The 15,216-nt window shown below is 47.4% G+C and overlaps 3 protein-coding genes across 17 annotated transcripts; 2 read left to right on the top strand and 1 right to left on the bottom strand.

Annotated features, from left to right (window-relative positions):
• The first annotated feature begins 990 nt into the window (after nucleotides 1-990).
• On the top strand, nucleotides 991-3,024 carry LOC120664964 (AAA-ATPase At3g28610-like). 2 transcript variants are annotated; one of them, XM_039944373.1, is made up of 2 exons: nucleotides 991-1,755; nucleotides 1,867-3,024. In XM_039944373.1, exons 1-2 carry the CDS (start codon nucleotides 1,118-1,120, stop codon nucleotides 2,780-2,782), a joined length of 1,554 nt encoding a protein of 517 aa, XP_039800307.1. In that variant the 5' UTR covers nucleotides 991-1,117; the 3' UTR covers nucleotides 2,783-3,024. The 2 variants fall into 2 exon arrangements, with proteins under 2 accessions (XP_039800307.1, XP_039800300.1); XM_039944366.1 differs by having other exon boundaries at nucleotides 1,003-1,755; nucleotides 1,864-3,024.
• A 4,000-nt stretch (nucleotides 3,025-7,024) lies between these two features.
• LOC120664976 (flavin-containing monooxygenase FMO GS-OX-like 8) lies at nucleotides 7,025-9,104 on the bottom strand. Its single transcript, XM_039944383.1, has 2 exons — nucleotides 7,655-9,104; nucleotides 7,025-7,531 (listed from the first exon to the last, which is right to left on the bottom strand). Exons 1-2 carry the CDS (start codon nucleotides 8,900-8,902, stop codon nucleotides 7,235-7,237), a joined length of 1,545 nt encoding a protein of 514 aa, XP_039800317.1. The 5' UTR covers nucleotides 8,903-9,104; the 3' UTR covers nucleotides 7,025-7,234.
• A 411-nt stretch (nucleotides 9,105-9,515) lies between these two features.
• LOC120664986 (translation initiation factor IF-2-like) lies at nucleotides 9,516-14,804 on the top strand. Of its 14 annotated transcripts, none has more exons than XR_005671089.1 (5): nucleotides 9,516-10,781; nucleotides 11,231-11,296; nucleotides 11,530-11,583; nucleotides 11,737-11,858; nucleotides 12,044-14,804. XR_005671089.1 is itself a non-coding variant. In XM_039944394.1 (2 exons), exons 1-2 carry the CDS (start codon nucleotides 10,037-10,039, stop codon nucleotides 11,823-11,825), a joined length of 834 nt encoding a protein of 277 aa, XP_039800328.1. In that variant the 5' UTR covers nucleotides 9,516-10,036; the 3' UTR covers nucleotides 11,826-12,136. The 14 variants fall into 14 exon arrangements, 1 of the variants encoding a protein (XP_039800328.1); XR_005671087.1 differs by having other exon boundaries at nucleotides 11,943-12,136; XR_005671088.1 differs by lacking the exon at nucleotides 11,530-11,583.
• Nucleotides 14,805-15,216: the final 412 nt, after the last annotated feature.

Genomic DNA, 15,216 nt, shown 5'->3' with positions numbered 1-15,216 from the left:
TACAATCAGAAATCATCTTCAGAAATCAGAAGTGACCTGTTGCATTGTTTGCCCTCACAACTACTTCTACATCAGTACGTCGGCGTGTCGGGCTCGGCTAGCAGCTTTTGACACGTCCCTGATCGACGAACTCCTACAGTTGCTACACTCCAAGTGCTAAGTCATCTCCAACTTATTTGCAAAGTGAGTGTGGTTCTTGAACTTCTTAAAAAAAAGGTGTGGTTCTTGAAAACTCGGAGAGACTGTGTGGATGAACTATTGCCACGCACAAGGGCAAGTTATTAGCTTCTTTTGTTATGATTTGTTTTATTAATAAAAGTTCTTCAAAAATAATTTAAATTTGACTGTTTCTATGTATATTTTTAAAAAAACGAGTAATTAAATTTGAAGTTAAAAAAGTCAAACGAATTAATTTGGAACGGAGAGAGACGTTTCTTTACCCTCAAAGAGAGCGAGAGAAAATCTGCGTATCTATACTTTTTATGCTGAAAATCATATGATTGCGATCCTGACTAATAATAAAAAATCTCGGAATTATATGCTATTATGACGATCCTGATTGGGATTATACTATGACAAGACCTTGAGAGGTGTCTGATAAAGAATAGTAGGAGGTGCACTCGTGGTGGACAAATTGACAATATATCAGATGCAAACTAATCTTTTCGTATAAACCGTGTAAATTTCAATCTGAGCCACCGGATCAACATCCAAGGGGCATGAGGGACTGAATAATTTTACAATTAACCGCCCGCCCTTGGAATGGGTAATGACATTTTTGCAAATACCCCATCTCAACCCCTGCGCCCCTCCCCTTGGATGTTTGATCCGATGGCTCATATTGAAGTTTGTATGGTTTGCACGAAGAGGTTAGTTTGCACCTGATATGTTTCCGGACAAACTAGAGTACTTTAATTTGCTTGCGCAGTCGCGCTACCATTTCTTCTCATGCTACTTATTTTTTTAGGGAAACACCAGAGGGACGATAGGTCCCCACCTGAATAAACTTCCACAGATGCCGGCAAGCCGGTGATGCACTTCTCCTGCTACTTATAAAATCAACCACCTCCTGCTCGCATCGGCAGGCGGCAGCGTCGCGGCTAGCAGTGGAGCCGCCATGGCCGAGCCGGGCAAGGTCGTGCGGTGGCAGCGGTGGGCGTTCTCCAACCTGGGCTCCGCGTTCACCAACTTCGGCTCGCTGTGGCTCATCCTGGCGCCGCTCGTGTCGCTGGTGGCCACCTACGCGCCGCGCCGCCTGTTCCACACCTACTTCAACCTCTTCCTCCGCCGCCGCGCCCGCCGGTTCCTCAACGTCGTCGACCCCTACGTCACCGTCGACGTCTCGGAGCCCGGCTCCGACGTGCGCTACTCCCGCTACGGCCCCGTCTCCGACACCGACAGCACCTACGAGGAGGTCAAGGCGTACCTGAGCGGCGCGTGCTGGCAGGACGACGCGCGCGAGCTCCGCGCCGAGGGCGCCCGGGAGGGCGACGGCCTCGTCCTCAGCATGCGCGACGGCCAGGACGTCGCCGACGAGTTCCGCGGCGCCCCGCTCTGGTGGTCCTCCGTGGTGGAGAAGGACGTGCAGGGGCAGCGCCAGGGGAAGCGCCGCTTCCAGCGCCTCACCTTCCACCTGCGCCACCGCCGGCTCGTCGTCGACGAGTACCTGCCCCACGTCCGCCGCCGCGGCCGCGAGATCCTCTTCAGCAACCGCCGCCGCAGGCTCTACACCAACAGCAGGTCGCGCGACGCCTAGTACGTCGTCCTCACCAACACATCCATCGCATCCACATCGATTTCATTGTTGATTTGATCGTTGAATTTTGCATCGTCGTTGATCTCGATCGATCAATAATTGAGCAGCAGCTACGAATACAAGTCATGGAGCTACATCGACTTCGATCACCCGACGACGTTCGATACGCTGGCCATGGAGCGTGCCAAGAAGAAGGAGATCATGGAGGATCTCGACGCGTTCCGAGAGAACAGGGACTTCTACCGGCGCACCGGCAAGCCGTGGAAGCGCGGGTACCTCCTCCACGGCCCGCCGGGCACCGGAAAGTCCACCATGGTCGCCGCCATGGCCAACTACCTCGACTACGACATCTACGACGTCGAGCTCACCGTGGTGCACACCAACACCGACCTCCGCAGGCTCCTCATCGAGACCACCAGCAAGTCCATCATCGTCATCGAGGACATCGACTGCTCCCTCGACCTCACCGGCGACCGCGCCAAGCAGCAGCGGCGGCGCCACGGGCCGTCCGCCGCCAAGGCCGCCGACGACGCCGACGACCGGCCCCGCAGCACGGTGACCCTGTCCGGCCTCCTCAACTTCATCGACGGGCTGTGGTCGGCGTGCGGCGGCGAGCGGATCGTCGTGTTCACCACCAACCACGTCGACAGGCTCGACCCGGCGCTGATCCGGCGCGGCCGGATGGACATGCACATCGAGATGTCCTACTGCGGCTTCGAGGCCTTCCAGACCCTCGCCAAGAACTACCTGGGCGTCGACGACCACGAGCTCTTCGGCTCCGTCGAGGAGGTGCTCCGGGAGGCGGAGCTCACGCCGGCCGACGTCGCCGAGTGCCTCATGACGGCGAGGCGCGCCGGCGCCGGCGAGCCTTCCCCGTGCCTCGGGATATTGGTCGACGAGCTGAAGAAGAGAGCGGAGGAGAAGGCCAAGGCGGAGGCGGAGGCCGAGGCCAAGGCGGCGGCGGAGGCGGCCAAGGCGGCGGCGGAGGCGAACGCGGCCGAAATGGCCCGTGGCAACGCACGGTGAGGAGAGGACGCGTAGAAAATCCGGGGATGTGTGAGAATTTTACGAATAATCCGGCCCCAGAATTTCTTACGTCCTCCTGACTCTCGATCTACCTGAGGTTCGCAATTACGTGCACACGAGCCTATTAACACCTGAATTTTGCTTACTTTGTATGATTTTTATATATGTATCTTTTTAAAATATATATGCTACAACTTATACAAATCAAACTTTCGGTGTTGGCGTGTTACGCTGCTGCAGTCTTTATGCCTTTGTACAGGATTTCAGCATTTGCATTACTCAACATTTTTTTTTATAGGACTGTCAGTTTTCTTTTCTCATCATCATGCATCTTTATATCCTATTCACCTGCAGTTTTTATGTTAGTCCATTTGGCACCGTAGACCCACGTGAGCCCAGAAGATGTGGATCCCACACATCGGTGACTCAATGTGACGGGAACCTATCTGACATGTTTTAAGAAAACAATCAAATACAACCTAAATACATGCGAATAGAACAAGAACACGCAAATTTCTAGATTGTTTGGATGACCAGCATCTTTTCGTGGCGGCTTGTGCTCCACCAACAGCGTGTTTTTGGCATGTCCTATCTGTCCGCATGCGTTCCCAACAGGGATTTCAGGGCCGCACAAAGCAGGAGAGGCAAAGTGGAGCTCTTTCCCCGTTTTCCTGACGGAAATGTACAGCTGACGATGATGTCAGTGACAGAAAGGAAACGTGACCTCCTCTTGCTTTGTTGTCATGCGGGCCCCTTGGCCCGTTCCGTGGACGACTAGCAGCGTTACGGGATCCAGATGCATGAGCGAAGTCATCGTCTACTTTGTTGCCGGCGCAACCACTCCTTTTTCATCAACTCCATCCGTTCCAAATCATAAGTCATTCCAAAAATTTTGAAAAGTCAAAGTTTTTCAAATTTGACCAAATTAATATGACAAGATAATAACATTTATGATACTAATTAAGAATCATTAGATTCTTTGTTAGCTATATTTTTATAGTGCACCTATTTAATGTTATAAATTTTTATATTTCTCTTTATAATTTTGGTCAAACTTTGAGATGGTTTGACTTTTCAAGATTTTTGAAATGACTTGTAATTTGAAACGGAGGGAGTACTTTACAGTCACCTCTATAGTGCAATTTTTACCGAACTTATTAGTTTAGTTTGGTCACCATGGTTGTCATGGCCTGCTGCCCAAAACTACAAGAGCCAGCACCGTGAGGGTATGGTGCAAGCCGCACTTCAATTTCATTTGTCTAGTTATGTTGTGTTGGTATTGGTTATTCGATTTTTTTCACATGGCATGAAGTGTGCCGGCCTATTTGGCGCAGGGGCAACTGTGCTCTCTATCCAAGCAAAAGATGCACCGAGCGTGCATAGTCCTACGTTACTGTTGAAATAGTCAACATCACTTGCTCCATTATTGTTTTTTTTTGAAACACTTGCTCCATTATTGTTGAAATAGTCAACTGGCCTATTTGTTTAATAATATTTTTCTGGAACAATTTTTATTTGTTCCAGAATATCTGTTTGGAACAACTTCTTTTCGAAATATTTTATCTTGTTCTATGTTCTTAGAATGTTTTGTTTTGTTCTCATATCATTTTCTGTTTTTTATGGAACGCTTATATTTCAACTCGGGACAAATTTTCCTGTGGAACATTTTTGCTTGTTGAAAATCAATTTTTATTTTTGAGGGTGGAACACTTTGTGATGAAATTGTTCCAGCTTCACCGTCAATCTCTTTCAATTAAAACTTATCCAAATATATTCAGGTGTGATCTAATTTTGAAGATCTCATCACGGCAAATATGATTGTGCGTTCGAAATTTAATTTAAAAATATGATTGATGAGATCTTTTCCAAACGTAGATTGCACATGCTAATCTTACTGCGTATTTCTTGAAACCTGAAGAACTATATGGAGCACTAAGGGTTGTTCTTGACGGTTTCACATGTCAAGGAAAGTTGGTCGTAGTGCACTCAGGAAGTTGTATGTGCCACATTTTCTGTTATTTTCTCTTCAAAAAGGAACGGATCCGTGTCAAACTCCATATGCTACCAAATTTACGACTGTATGTAACTAGTTCAAACACCTACCGTATCCTTGTATGACTGTATTTTGTATGCCCCTTGTCATATATTTACTGGAGACTGCAGACATCGACCGCATGTGGGACCCACATTTTGTAATCGTGAGAGACCAGAGAGCATTCGGTCCACGATTACAAAATGGACAGCAAGGCCCACCAAGTCGCACAGGACGGAACTACCCAGCCCAACTTTTCTGTTGGGCCTTTTGACGAGCAGCTGGGCCGCAAGGGGAACGTGGGCTGGATATCGTGAATTCACTGCCCATTGATGAGTATTGATCTGAGATAGCCATTAACCACCGTGACATCTATTCATCGCACGTGCGACCAGAAATTATACTGTCGCACTTGATTATATTTATAGATAATATTTTCTCAAAAATACTTTTATTTGTTTTGGAATAATTTCTATCTCTAGACATTTCTTGGAACATTTTTATTTGTTCCGAAACTTATTTTTCGTGAAACATTTTATTTTGTTTCGGAACAATTTCTGTTTTTATATCTCTAACGGACTTGTGCGATAGTATAGCTTCTAGTCGCACGTGTAATGAATAGACGCCCCTGTTAACCACCGGCTTTTGTTCGAGTCGTTCTTAGCAATTTTTTCATCCAGTTATAATAATGTGGCACGCCATCAAATATCGAAAAAACTGAATCGATTGAAAGATGAATAACAAATCGCTGAAATGTAACAAAGAAAAACTGAAAATAAGAATAAGTTAAAAATTAAGTAACAAAAAACAGTAGTCATGAGGACATCGTTACTAGTTTCATTCTAAGGCGCTCGCTACAAACAAAAATGATTAGCAGGTTAAGCCTAGTATTTATGAAATCGTTTTTTTGTTTCAAATTATCAATGTACTAGTTTCTATATCTCTAGGCCGGTATGCAAATACAAAATGTTGATTAATATACTTTTTCTGCGTTTACTATTTTTTTCAAATTCATCTCCTGTATTATCACTGCTAGGACGGTAAATAAAAAATAAATGAGTCTGTAACCTTCGCTTTTCTCCTTTTACGAGCTGTTTTTCCAGCCGCAAAACATTTTTGAGGTATGATTGAATAAACCAGGGACACTGACATGCTCAGCTCTAGAAATTCGACAAATCTGACATTACGTAATTTAAATTTGACCAATAAAATAGCCTTTTGATTCTAAGATACAGGCTGTCCAGTATCTAACTGACCCAGTAGCTGATAAATAAAATGTTGGAAGAAAAAACTTACGGTTTGAAACCCGCACAGTTTCTCTTCACACACCGTTTTAAAAAAGGGCCCAATCACAGATTTTATTTTATTTTTGTGTGGAATCAACCAATCAGGCGGGACAAATTTCACGGCACGAACCAGGGTTCAACTTTTCGGTCGAATTTCGCCGAAATTTCGGTATTTTTTTCGTTTTCGCTAGTTACCGGGAAGTGAAATTCCGGTATTTTTCGCTATTTTTCGTTTTCAAATTTAAAAATTCAAAAATATTTATAAAAAATTTGAAAAAATATGATAAAAAACTAGGTGTTCTTATGAGCAAATAGGACTAGAACACACTCAAATCTAAGATCATTTGCTAGGCTAAAATTGCATTTTAGTTGAAAACAAGGTTATTTGTAGTCTAATGAGGTAGAATTTATAGCTTTTTAGTATCCGACGCAGCTTGGCATTTCTCCAGACCCCTCCTCGCTCTATACAAATTACATTTTAGGAATTCTCTATACAAATTGAATCAAAAAAAAATTCAAACACTGTCACATGAATTGATAACCAATTCAAATCATGTTTGTCCTGGATTTAAAACAACTTTCAATTGGATCAACCAATGTCCCTAAAATTTAATAGGCATATCCGCAATAACAAGAATAATAAAAGTCTAGTTGAGACCTAAGAGAGAAAATGGAAGTTGTCACATGAAATGACAAGACTTTTAATTGGTAGTTTTTGAAATAATTAAATAACTTTCAAACCATTGCTCAAAATGAAAAAGTTTCTGAAACAAAAGTTGTAGATCTCGAAAAACTGAACAAAGTTGGTATTCAAAAGTTTTTCATTTGACCTCCGAAACAGTACGAAAATCACAACGGACATCATTTTCCGGTCGAAATCATCGAAATTTCGGTCGAAATCACCGAAATTTCGGTCGGAATTCACCGAAATTTTGTTTTTTGAATTTGAATTCTCTTTCCGTTCGGAATTAGCGAAATTCGGCGAAATTTCGGCCGAAATTTCGTTTCCGAGAGTTGGCGGGATTCGGTAGAAAAACGAAAAGGTGAACCCTGGCACGAACCCATGGCACATGACAGGGAGATGTGAGACCTGACACGGAGCCGGCAATGGCGCTGGTGCTGGTGCTGCTCGGTTCAGAGATGTGAGACCTGACACGGAGCCGGCAATGGCGCCTCGGCATCAGCACCAGCACGAGCGCGATCACTGGAAGCAGCGGCGGCGGCGGCAAGAGCTGCCTCGTATTGAGCGCCAGCGACGCGGCGCCACCTCCGCAGGCCGTCGCGGACGCTCTCGCTGTAGTCGTCGTCGTCGCGGTCGCGGAAGGCCTCGCGGTCATCCATGGCGTCCGTCAAGCTAGTCAGGAACAGCTCCACCTTCCATTCCTCCATGCGCGGGAGGTCCGAGTGCCGGTAGACGAACTCCAAGTGCTCCTGTGCAAAGAGACGGGCAGCTCCTGTCAGCTACGAGCTGTGTGAGCAGCAGTCGCCGGCGATCGAGTGGCCGCTCGCCGGCCGGCGCCGCCAGTGCGTCGTCGTCGTAGATCAGTGCAGTACATTGGGGTTGACGGCGGGGATGGAGTGCGTGCGGTAGGCCGGCACGCCGGCCGCCTCCCTGGCGCGGTAGTCCTCCCGCACCGCCCGCAGCATCTCCTCCTCCGGCGGCAGCGCCGCCCTGCCGGCCAGCGCCAGCGCGACCCACCTCGCCTGCGCCTGGAAGAACCACGGCGCGAAGACGTGCATCGGCATGCCGACGAACGACAGCGACGGCGCGAGCGCCGGCGGGAAGGTGTGCTCGTACAGCGGGCCGACGCGGCCGCCGTCCACGGCGACGAGCCCCGCCGTGTCCAGGAACGGGATCGAGTAGGAGTACCCGGTGCAGTAGATGACGGTGTCGGCGGCGGCGAGGGAGCCGTCGGCGAACGCCACCGTCCCGTCCTCGCGCAGGCGCTCCACTGGCGGGCGCAGGCGGATGCCGGCGTGGTTGGCGAGCAGCTTCGCCATCATCGGCGACGGCGTCGCGGCCTCCTCCACGGACCTGGCCGCGAGGTGGACCTCCCTGGCGACGCCGCAGAGCTCCGTCGCGATGTCCAGGCCGCTCTCGCCGCAGCCGACCACCACCACCGCCTCGCCGCGGAAGGGGTCCGGCACCCGGTACGAGTGGCTGTGCAGCCGCCGCGGCCACGCCGCCATCCCGTCGATGCTCGGCAGCCTCGGCTGCGAGTAATGGCCGTTGGCCACGACCACGGCGTCGAACACCTCCTCCGTCGGCGACCCCTCCTCGCCGCCGTCCGGATCGACGTGCACAGATCTCACCTGCCATTTCACGCCGCCGCCGGCGCCAGCGTCCCGCGGCACCATGGCGACGCGCACGACCTTGGTGTTGAGCCTGACGGCGCCGGCGAGCCCGAACGCGGCGCAGAAGTCCTTGAGGTAGGAGAGCACCTCACGGTGGCCCGGGAAGCGGCGGGCGTCGCGGCCGCCGGGCCTGGGCACGAACTGGAAGTCGGAGAAGCCCATGCACTCGCGCGGGCTGATCAGCCGCACCGACGCGTACACGCTGCTGTGCACCCTCACCGGCGCCGCGGCGCCCAGCGGGTCGCTGCCGTCGGTCCTCGGGTCGTACAGCCACTGGCCGCCGACGTCGCCGCGCTGCTCCATGACCGTGACGGCGAGGCCCTCGCGACGCAGCTCGCGCGCCGCCGCCAGCCCGGACATGCCAGCGCCGACGACGCAGACCTTCTTGGACTCGGGTGCCCTGCCGCTCGCCATGGCCATGGATCCAGGCGCAGAGCAAGAATGCATTGTGCAGTGTAATTACTATATGGTTGGGCTTTGCTACGGTACAGCCTTTACCGCTAATCCAATTCCGTCTCACACGTTTTGCGTTAGCTAACTTCGCGGCGTGCAACGCGACAGAGGCATAAGCTGTATGTATGCTTGTCGTGGATACATTGACAAGACATAAGTATTATACCTGGTTGCAAGCTAGGCTAAATATTGTGGTGTAGGAGAGAACAAGCGAGTTGCAAATTTGCCCTCGCAAAAAAAAAGAGAGTTGCAAGCTTGTAGATAGCTTCAATATAAGAATCAAAATACCTTATGGGAGAGATAAATGGGCATCTATATATCTTATATAGATGGTACCCACTAAAATCATTAACTCTATTTTCTCATCATGCAAAGCTACCATGTCATATAGAAATATACTCCTCCCTAAAAGGAGCGATCGAATTATGCTAGGAACACCCGCTGCCGCGCCCCCCGCTGAGAAGGGAGACCATAGTGCACACTAAAAATTGTACCCAGAAATGCTGCTACATCAAAATCATTGGCTCGCTGCAATCCTGAACTCAATCCAACGGCCACAATGTCTATGCTTCAACGCATGGAATCCGCCCGTGCCCCGCATCGCCCCGCCCCTCGGACGCCCGCGCCCCGTGTTCGAATCCAATTCCAATTCCGTGCGGAATCTGGCGTCGCTTCTTCTTCCTCCCGGCGAACGCCTTCCAATTCCGGCGCCCCGCCTCTGGCTCCCCCGCAGCCTCGCCGCCTCCGGCCGTGGCCGCCACCGAGACCACCGCAGCAGACTCGACGACCTCCGCAACAATCCCCTGCGCCGACTGCGGGCCACGCCTCCATGCTTGACAACAGCCGACGCCGGACAACGCCTCTCCCTCCTCCGCTCCGGCCGCCTCCTTCCCTCCTCGTCCTCCAGATCCGGCGAGGGAAAAGGGGTGGGGGCCACCCTGTCCACGCTCGCGACGCCTCCCTCGAGCTCCTCCCGACCCTAACACTAGGCGCCGCCTCCGCACCGCCGCCGTGCTTGTCGGCTGGATCCACGCCGGCGCACGGCGGCCGCGGCACCGCGGCGGATGGGGGCTTGCCCGGCCCTGAGACGCGGGGGCGGAGCTGGGCGTGGGAGGGCGTGAGACGGGGATGCGGCCGGCGCTGAGCCGCCGACTCTCCTCTCTTTTTCCTTTTTTTCCTCCCCTCCATTCTTTTTTTCTCACCGAGACCATCGGCATCGCGGGCACTAAGGCTGGCGCCCAGATCTCCTGCGCTGCCATCTCCCCCTCCCTCCACGCTCGCGCGCGCCGCCCGCCACGGCCGCCCGCGCCAGGCACCACCGCACGCTCCGGCGTACCCGCGGCGGCAACTCCTTGCTGGCCCGCGCCGCTCGCCGCGGCCGCCCTCGCCCGCGCCAAGTGCCACCGCGCGCTCCGGCGTACGCGCGGGGAGCGCCGCTCGCCCGTGCCGGGCGGCGCGGAGGCTGAAGCGGTCGAGCGCGAGCTGGTGCCAGCACCGCGCATAACGCGTGGAGGGGCGCGCCGAGCACCAACGGGCCCACCTTGGCCTCCCCTCTCTTTTCCTTCTTCAACCAGCGGCAGCGCGTCCTTCGGCTTCGGCTTCGACTCTGGCGCTCCTCCGCCGCCCCGCCGCCGGCCCGTCGACCAGTACGTGTCCCAGAGATGCGGACTCCGCCGCCGTCCCCGAAGGCGCGGACGCCGCCGGAGACGCGGCCGCCGCCGCCGTCCTCGGAGAAGCGCACGCAACTGCCCGTCGACCAGTACTTGTCGCCAGAGACGCGGACGTCACCGTCGTCCCCGGAGATGCGTCCCCAGAAGCGCGGACACCGCTGACGTCGTCGATGGCACGCCGTCGCCCGCCGACGAGTCGACCAGTACGTGAGCGCCTGCTTTCCAATACATGTAGATGCAATACCAATACGTATGCTTGCTAAGTTATGGCAAAGCACATTAGTTCGCTGAATTTGCATTCCACCTATCACTGGTCTCACAGCTAACAATTGTAGCCAAAGTAGAGCATTCCACCTATCGCTGAATTTGCGTTCCAACTATCGCTGAATTTGTATTCCAACTGTCTAATTTGATTTCTCCTATTTTTCAAAAAAATTTGATGTCTACTGAATCCTGATCCTTGATGCCCTTCTTGCTTGGTCCAATGCGTGTAGAAATTCCATGGAAGAATGAAACTGTCTTTGGTCATCACCGCATTATATATGTGGTGATAATGCTTAATCTCTAGGTCTTGTTTAATCTGTCAGATTTTCATTCCACTTTGTTGAATAAAAAAATCCACTAATAATCATGTTGGTGACTCTGATAATAGGTGTAGAAATTGTTCGGACAAGGTGAAACTATTGAGAGCGCAATAACTTTTTTTCTCCTCTGTAAGGTAAGATAGCTATATTTTTTTCTTAGTTATATTTTTTTTCTCTGCTATCTCTGTTGTCCTTCTCAAATTTGGATTAGGCCTTCTACCTTGTAATTAAATCCATGTTATGAGTTTGTGGTGTCTGCATTCATCTTATCATTTGTCTGACTCTATCGTGTGACTGATATTTTAGGTTTCTAATGATTGTGTTCTTTCTGATAGTTTTGGACTAAAACTAAAACTATGTTGTGCAGAAATTTGTGTCCTAATCTCTTTGTCGGTAGAATTGCAGATTTTCAGCTCCTCTGGTAATGTTATCTTGTTTGGGAATTATTGTTCGGAATTAGCCAAAGCAATAGATTTACTATCTCTTGGTTTATTTCTGTGTGTAAAATTTGTTTATAGGCTGTCTTGTATTATTTGTATTGACTCTCACTCCTGTTTGTGTTATGTAATGTCAGGGACAAGTCAATTTGTCTTGACTCTCAGAGGTGACAGAGAGGCGGACATGGGCGCGACGCTGCGGGAATTTGATATATGTGCTATATAATGTCAGGGACAAGTCAATGTGTCTCTTGAGCTGGTAGGTTAATTTGAGCTGAATTTTGTTAATTGGTTACAAATCCTATAACACAGTTCAAATAAGCTTCATAAATTGTTAAAACAGATGAACATGTGTGCAGAGTTCATGGGACTCCACATCTCTATCCAAGCTTGTGCTTTAGGTACAGATGACTAACTGCATGTGTGTTTATCTTACAATTCCAGCTCCATGTGTTGCAATTAAATTATACTTGGTGGCCAATATTTCATCAGTACTCTTTGAGATGTTTAATTACAATCTTACAATGCCAGAGGTAATGCCATATTTCATCATTCCTAAATATTTCATCAGTTCTTGCCTAGGTGTTTAATTTATGTTCATGTTTGTTGACGGTGAGTTATACTACAACAGCAGCTTTCCCAATTTAAGGTAATTTGAGATGTTAACTTATTTTGCCCATAGCTATCTGATTGCCTCTTGATTTACTTATGATTGGGATTTGGAGATGGTGGAAGGTGGAGTCCTGGGAAGAGTTTGTGACTTTCTCTAGGCAAAGATAATGAGCTGTGCTATGCTTGCAGTGATATATGATAGGGAAAAATGTGCTTGCATTCATGGTTAATAAACGATCTTTCATTTGTAGGGACATGAATAGTTTAAACAAATAGTATATCATCTTATCGACGCAGTTTTCATGGTTACAATAATAGTTGGTGTTACATCTATAATTCTCAGTAAGCAGTTTAATCTATATATCTTATATAGATAGCACCCACTAACTATTTATCTCTTCATGCAAAGTGTCCACCTCATTCTCCACTAAGTGTCCCACTAACTTTCGACATGTCATCTCTACAATATGCAATACTTTTAATCATATACATACTCTATTTTTTCATCACCTATTCTTCTATAATGTGATCAAATATTCTATTGGTGTTTCTTCTTTTAGCTCATCGATTTTTACGAGATTCAATAAACAAGAAAATGTCCATATGACCTCTACTATGTGCAATACTTTTAATCTTTAATCTATTAATGTAAAGTCATATACATACTCTATTTTTGCAATACTTTTAATGTTTAATCTATTAACGTAAAGACCTATATACATACTCTATTTCTTTGAGCACCTATTCTTTTATAATGTGATCAAATATTCTATTGATGTTACTTCTGTTAGTTTATCGATTTCTACCAGATCCTGATAAAAAATAACATGCAAGTAAAATTCATATCACCTATATAGCCTATATAGATGACACCCACTAAAGTCATTAACTCTATTTCTCTTAACATGCAAGTTATCCGGATCATATAGGAACCCATTATATCAAATGTCACATCAACGTCCACTAGAGCCATCTATTTATGTTTTCCATCATTTTTTTGTGAATGTTGCCATGCAATCATCTTAATTTTTCTACTTTCAAATTTCACGTTAAAATTTTATTTAAGAAATCCCGCAGCAACGCGCGGGGTATCACCTAGTGAGGATTTAGATGCCTTCACCTGACCTGGTATGTTTCTAGAAATTAAGACAAATATATAATTTTGCAGTGCTATAAGAAATGCTTTGCTGTGATAGAATTTTTTTACTTTCTGTCAGTAGTCTTGGCTATGTTTGAGTAAATCAAAATAGTATGAAAAAACAGACCCTATTTCTTAATAGCTGTGGAGACGCTATCTTTGCAGGAGGTACATCCTTGGCTGCTATCAGCACTTATTGGCTTTCTGGCTTGCACGCATAGTACTACTTCCATTGTTCATGACTTCATTGAACAAGGGTTCAAAGGGGACAAACTTCTATATAGACTAGGCTTTAGGGTCGAATAATGCATCTTCCTGATTTGCTGCATTATTCAAATCATCAGGATGAATGGTTAAATTTCCCTAATATGTGTACAGCAGAGCTAGCACGCCTCGATTGGCATCATGGAAAAGGACAGACCCAGTGCTGGTGATTGGCATCATGGAGCTTTCAAAAATTGCCCCACAATCCAAAGTTTGTGGCTTCTAGAGTATCTAATATAACTTAAGCTTCTACAGTATCTTTTATGCAATAGTAACATCATAAGAATTTGGTAATGAGGTCTCACCGATGCATTTTGTTTTTAGTAGACATAGGCATGATTCATCATGATCTTCCACATTAGGAACTTGGGTATCTGTTGAAAAGTTTTTTGTGGAACACACACTTTGCCATTCGTCAACTTTTATTGACTTCTATGGGAACAACAATACTATCTGAACCTTAGGTATCACAGGTTCACTTGGTGATGCATGCCATTGTGAATGTTATTCTATGCTTTTAGCTACAAAGGGCACACTTTGCCATTCTGTGCTTTTAGCTACAACCACTAAAAAATATTGTAGCTAGATAAATTAATTCCCTCAGTTGTTTCACCATGTCTTTCAGATTTTTATATGGTTTTCTCTGAATAACAGCAAATTGCATAACTAACTGTTTTCTAAGTTCTGGTTATATTAAGAATATCTTTTTATGGCTTTGCTGTCCTGTATATCCTATTGAGATCACAAGCTTCAAGACACTATTGATGAATACATGGACACCTTGATTTGGCAAGGAAAAAAGATTAGTCACGGATGGGAACCTTGCATCGAGAGGGAAACATTTTTGTGATTGAAAAAAATTGGGGCTGGTTCATTTTGTCGAGGAGATTACTTGTGGTGGTTGCAAATTCATTTTTTCAGAAAATTCATTAGGCATAGGGAGGTAGATTGGTTTGTTCACATGAGACTGAAGTTTGATATATATGTATGGAGCTTTGCTTTGCAGAGGCAGATGGCCCTCAATTGAGTTGTAGTGTAGAGTTGGGAACTATATTTGTGAAAATTTTGTTTGTGTGAAAAGTGTCCATATATAAGTGTGAGATGAATTTCAGATTACCTGTTATGGATGAAACATTGGTATGGTTTTGAGTAGTCCAGAGTTATACTGAGCTGAGAAGTTTTAGTTGTTTATTCATAAATCATCTTTTGGTTGTTTGATTTGCATTACAAAATTAAGCCATAACATTAGCACGGGCATTTTACTAGTTATATCAGAAGCCGCATCACCATCCACTAAACCTCACCGGTGCCGTGGCTCCCAGTGGGTCGCCGCCGTCAAGTCCTCGGGTTCTAGGGCCTTGTTTAGTTGCGCTTCATAAAGTTTTTGAAAAGACATTTTTCTACATTTGAAGTATTAAACATAGACTAATTACAAAAATAATTACAGAACTCGTCTGTAAATCGCGAGACGAATCTAATGAGCCTAATTAATCCGTCATTAGAGATTATGTACTGTAGCATTACTGTAACAATTAAGCGCCTGATTAGAGCCTAATTAGGTTCATTAGATTCGTCTCGCGATTTACAGGCAGCAGTCGCAATG

The sequence above is a fragment of the Panicum virgatum genome, chromosome 2K (assembly GCF_016808335.1).
Source record: "Panicum virgatum strain AP13 chromosome 2K, P.virgatum_v5, whole genome shotgun sequence".
Taxonomy (NCBI): Eukaryota; Viridiplantae; Streptophyta; class Magnoliopsida; order Poales; family Poaceae; genus Panicum; species Panicum virgatum.
This window is presented reverse-complemented; position numbering and strand designations above follow the sequence as displayed.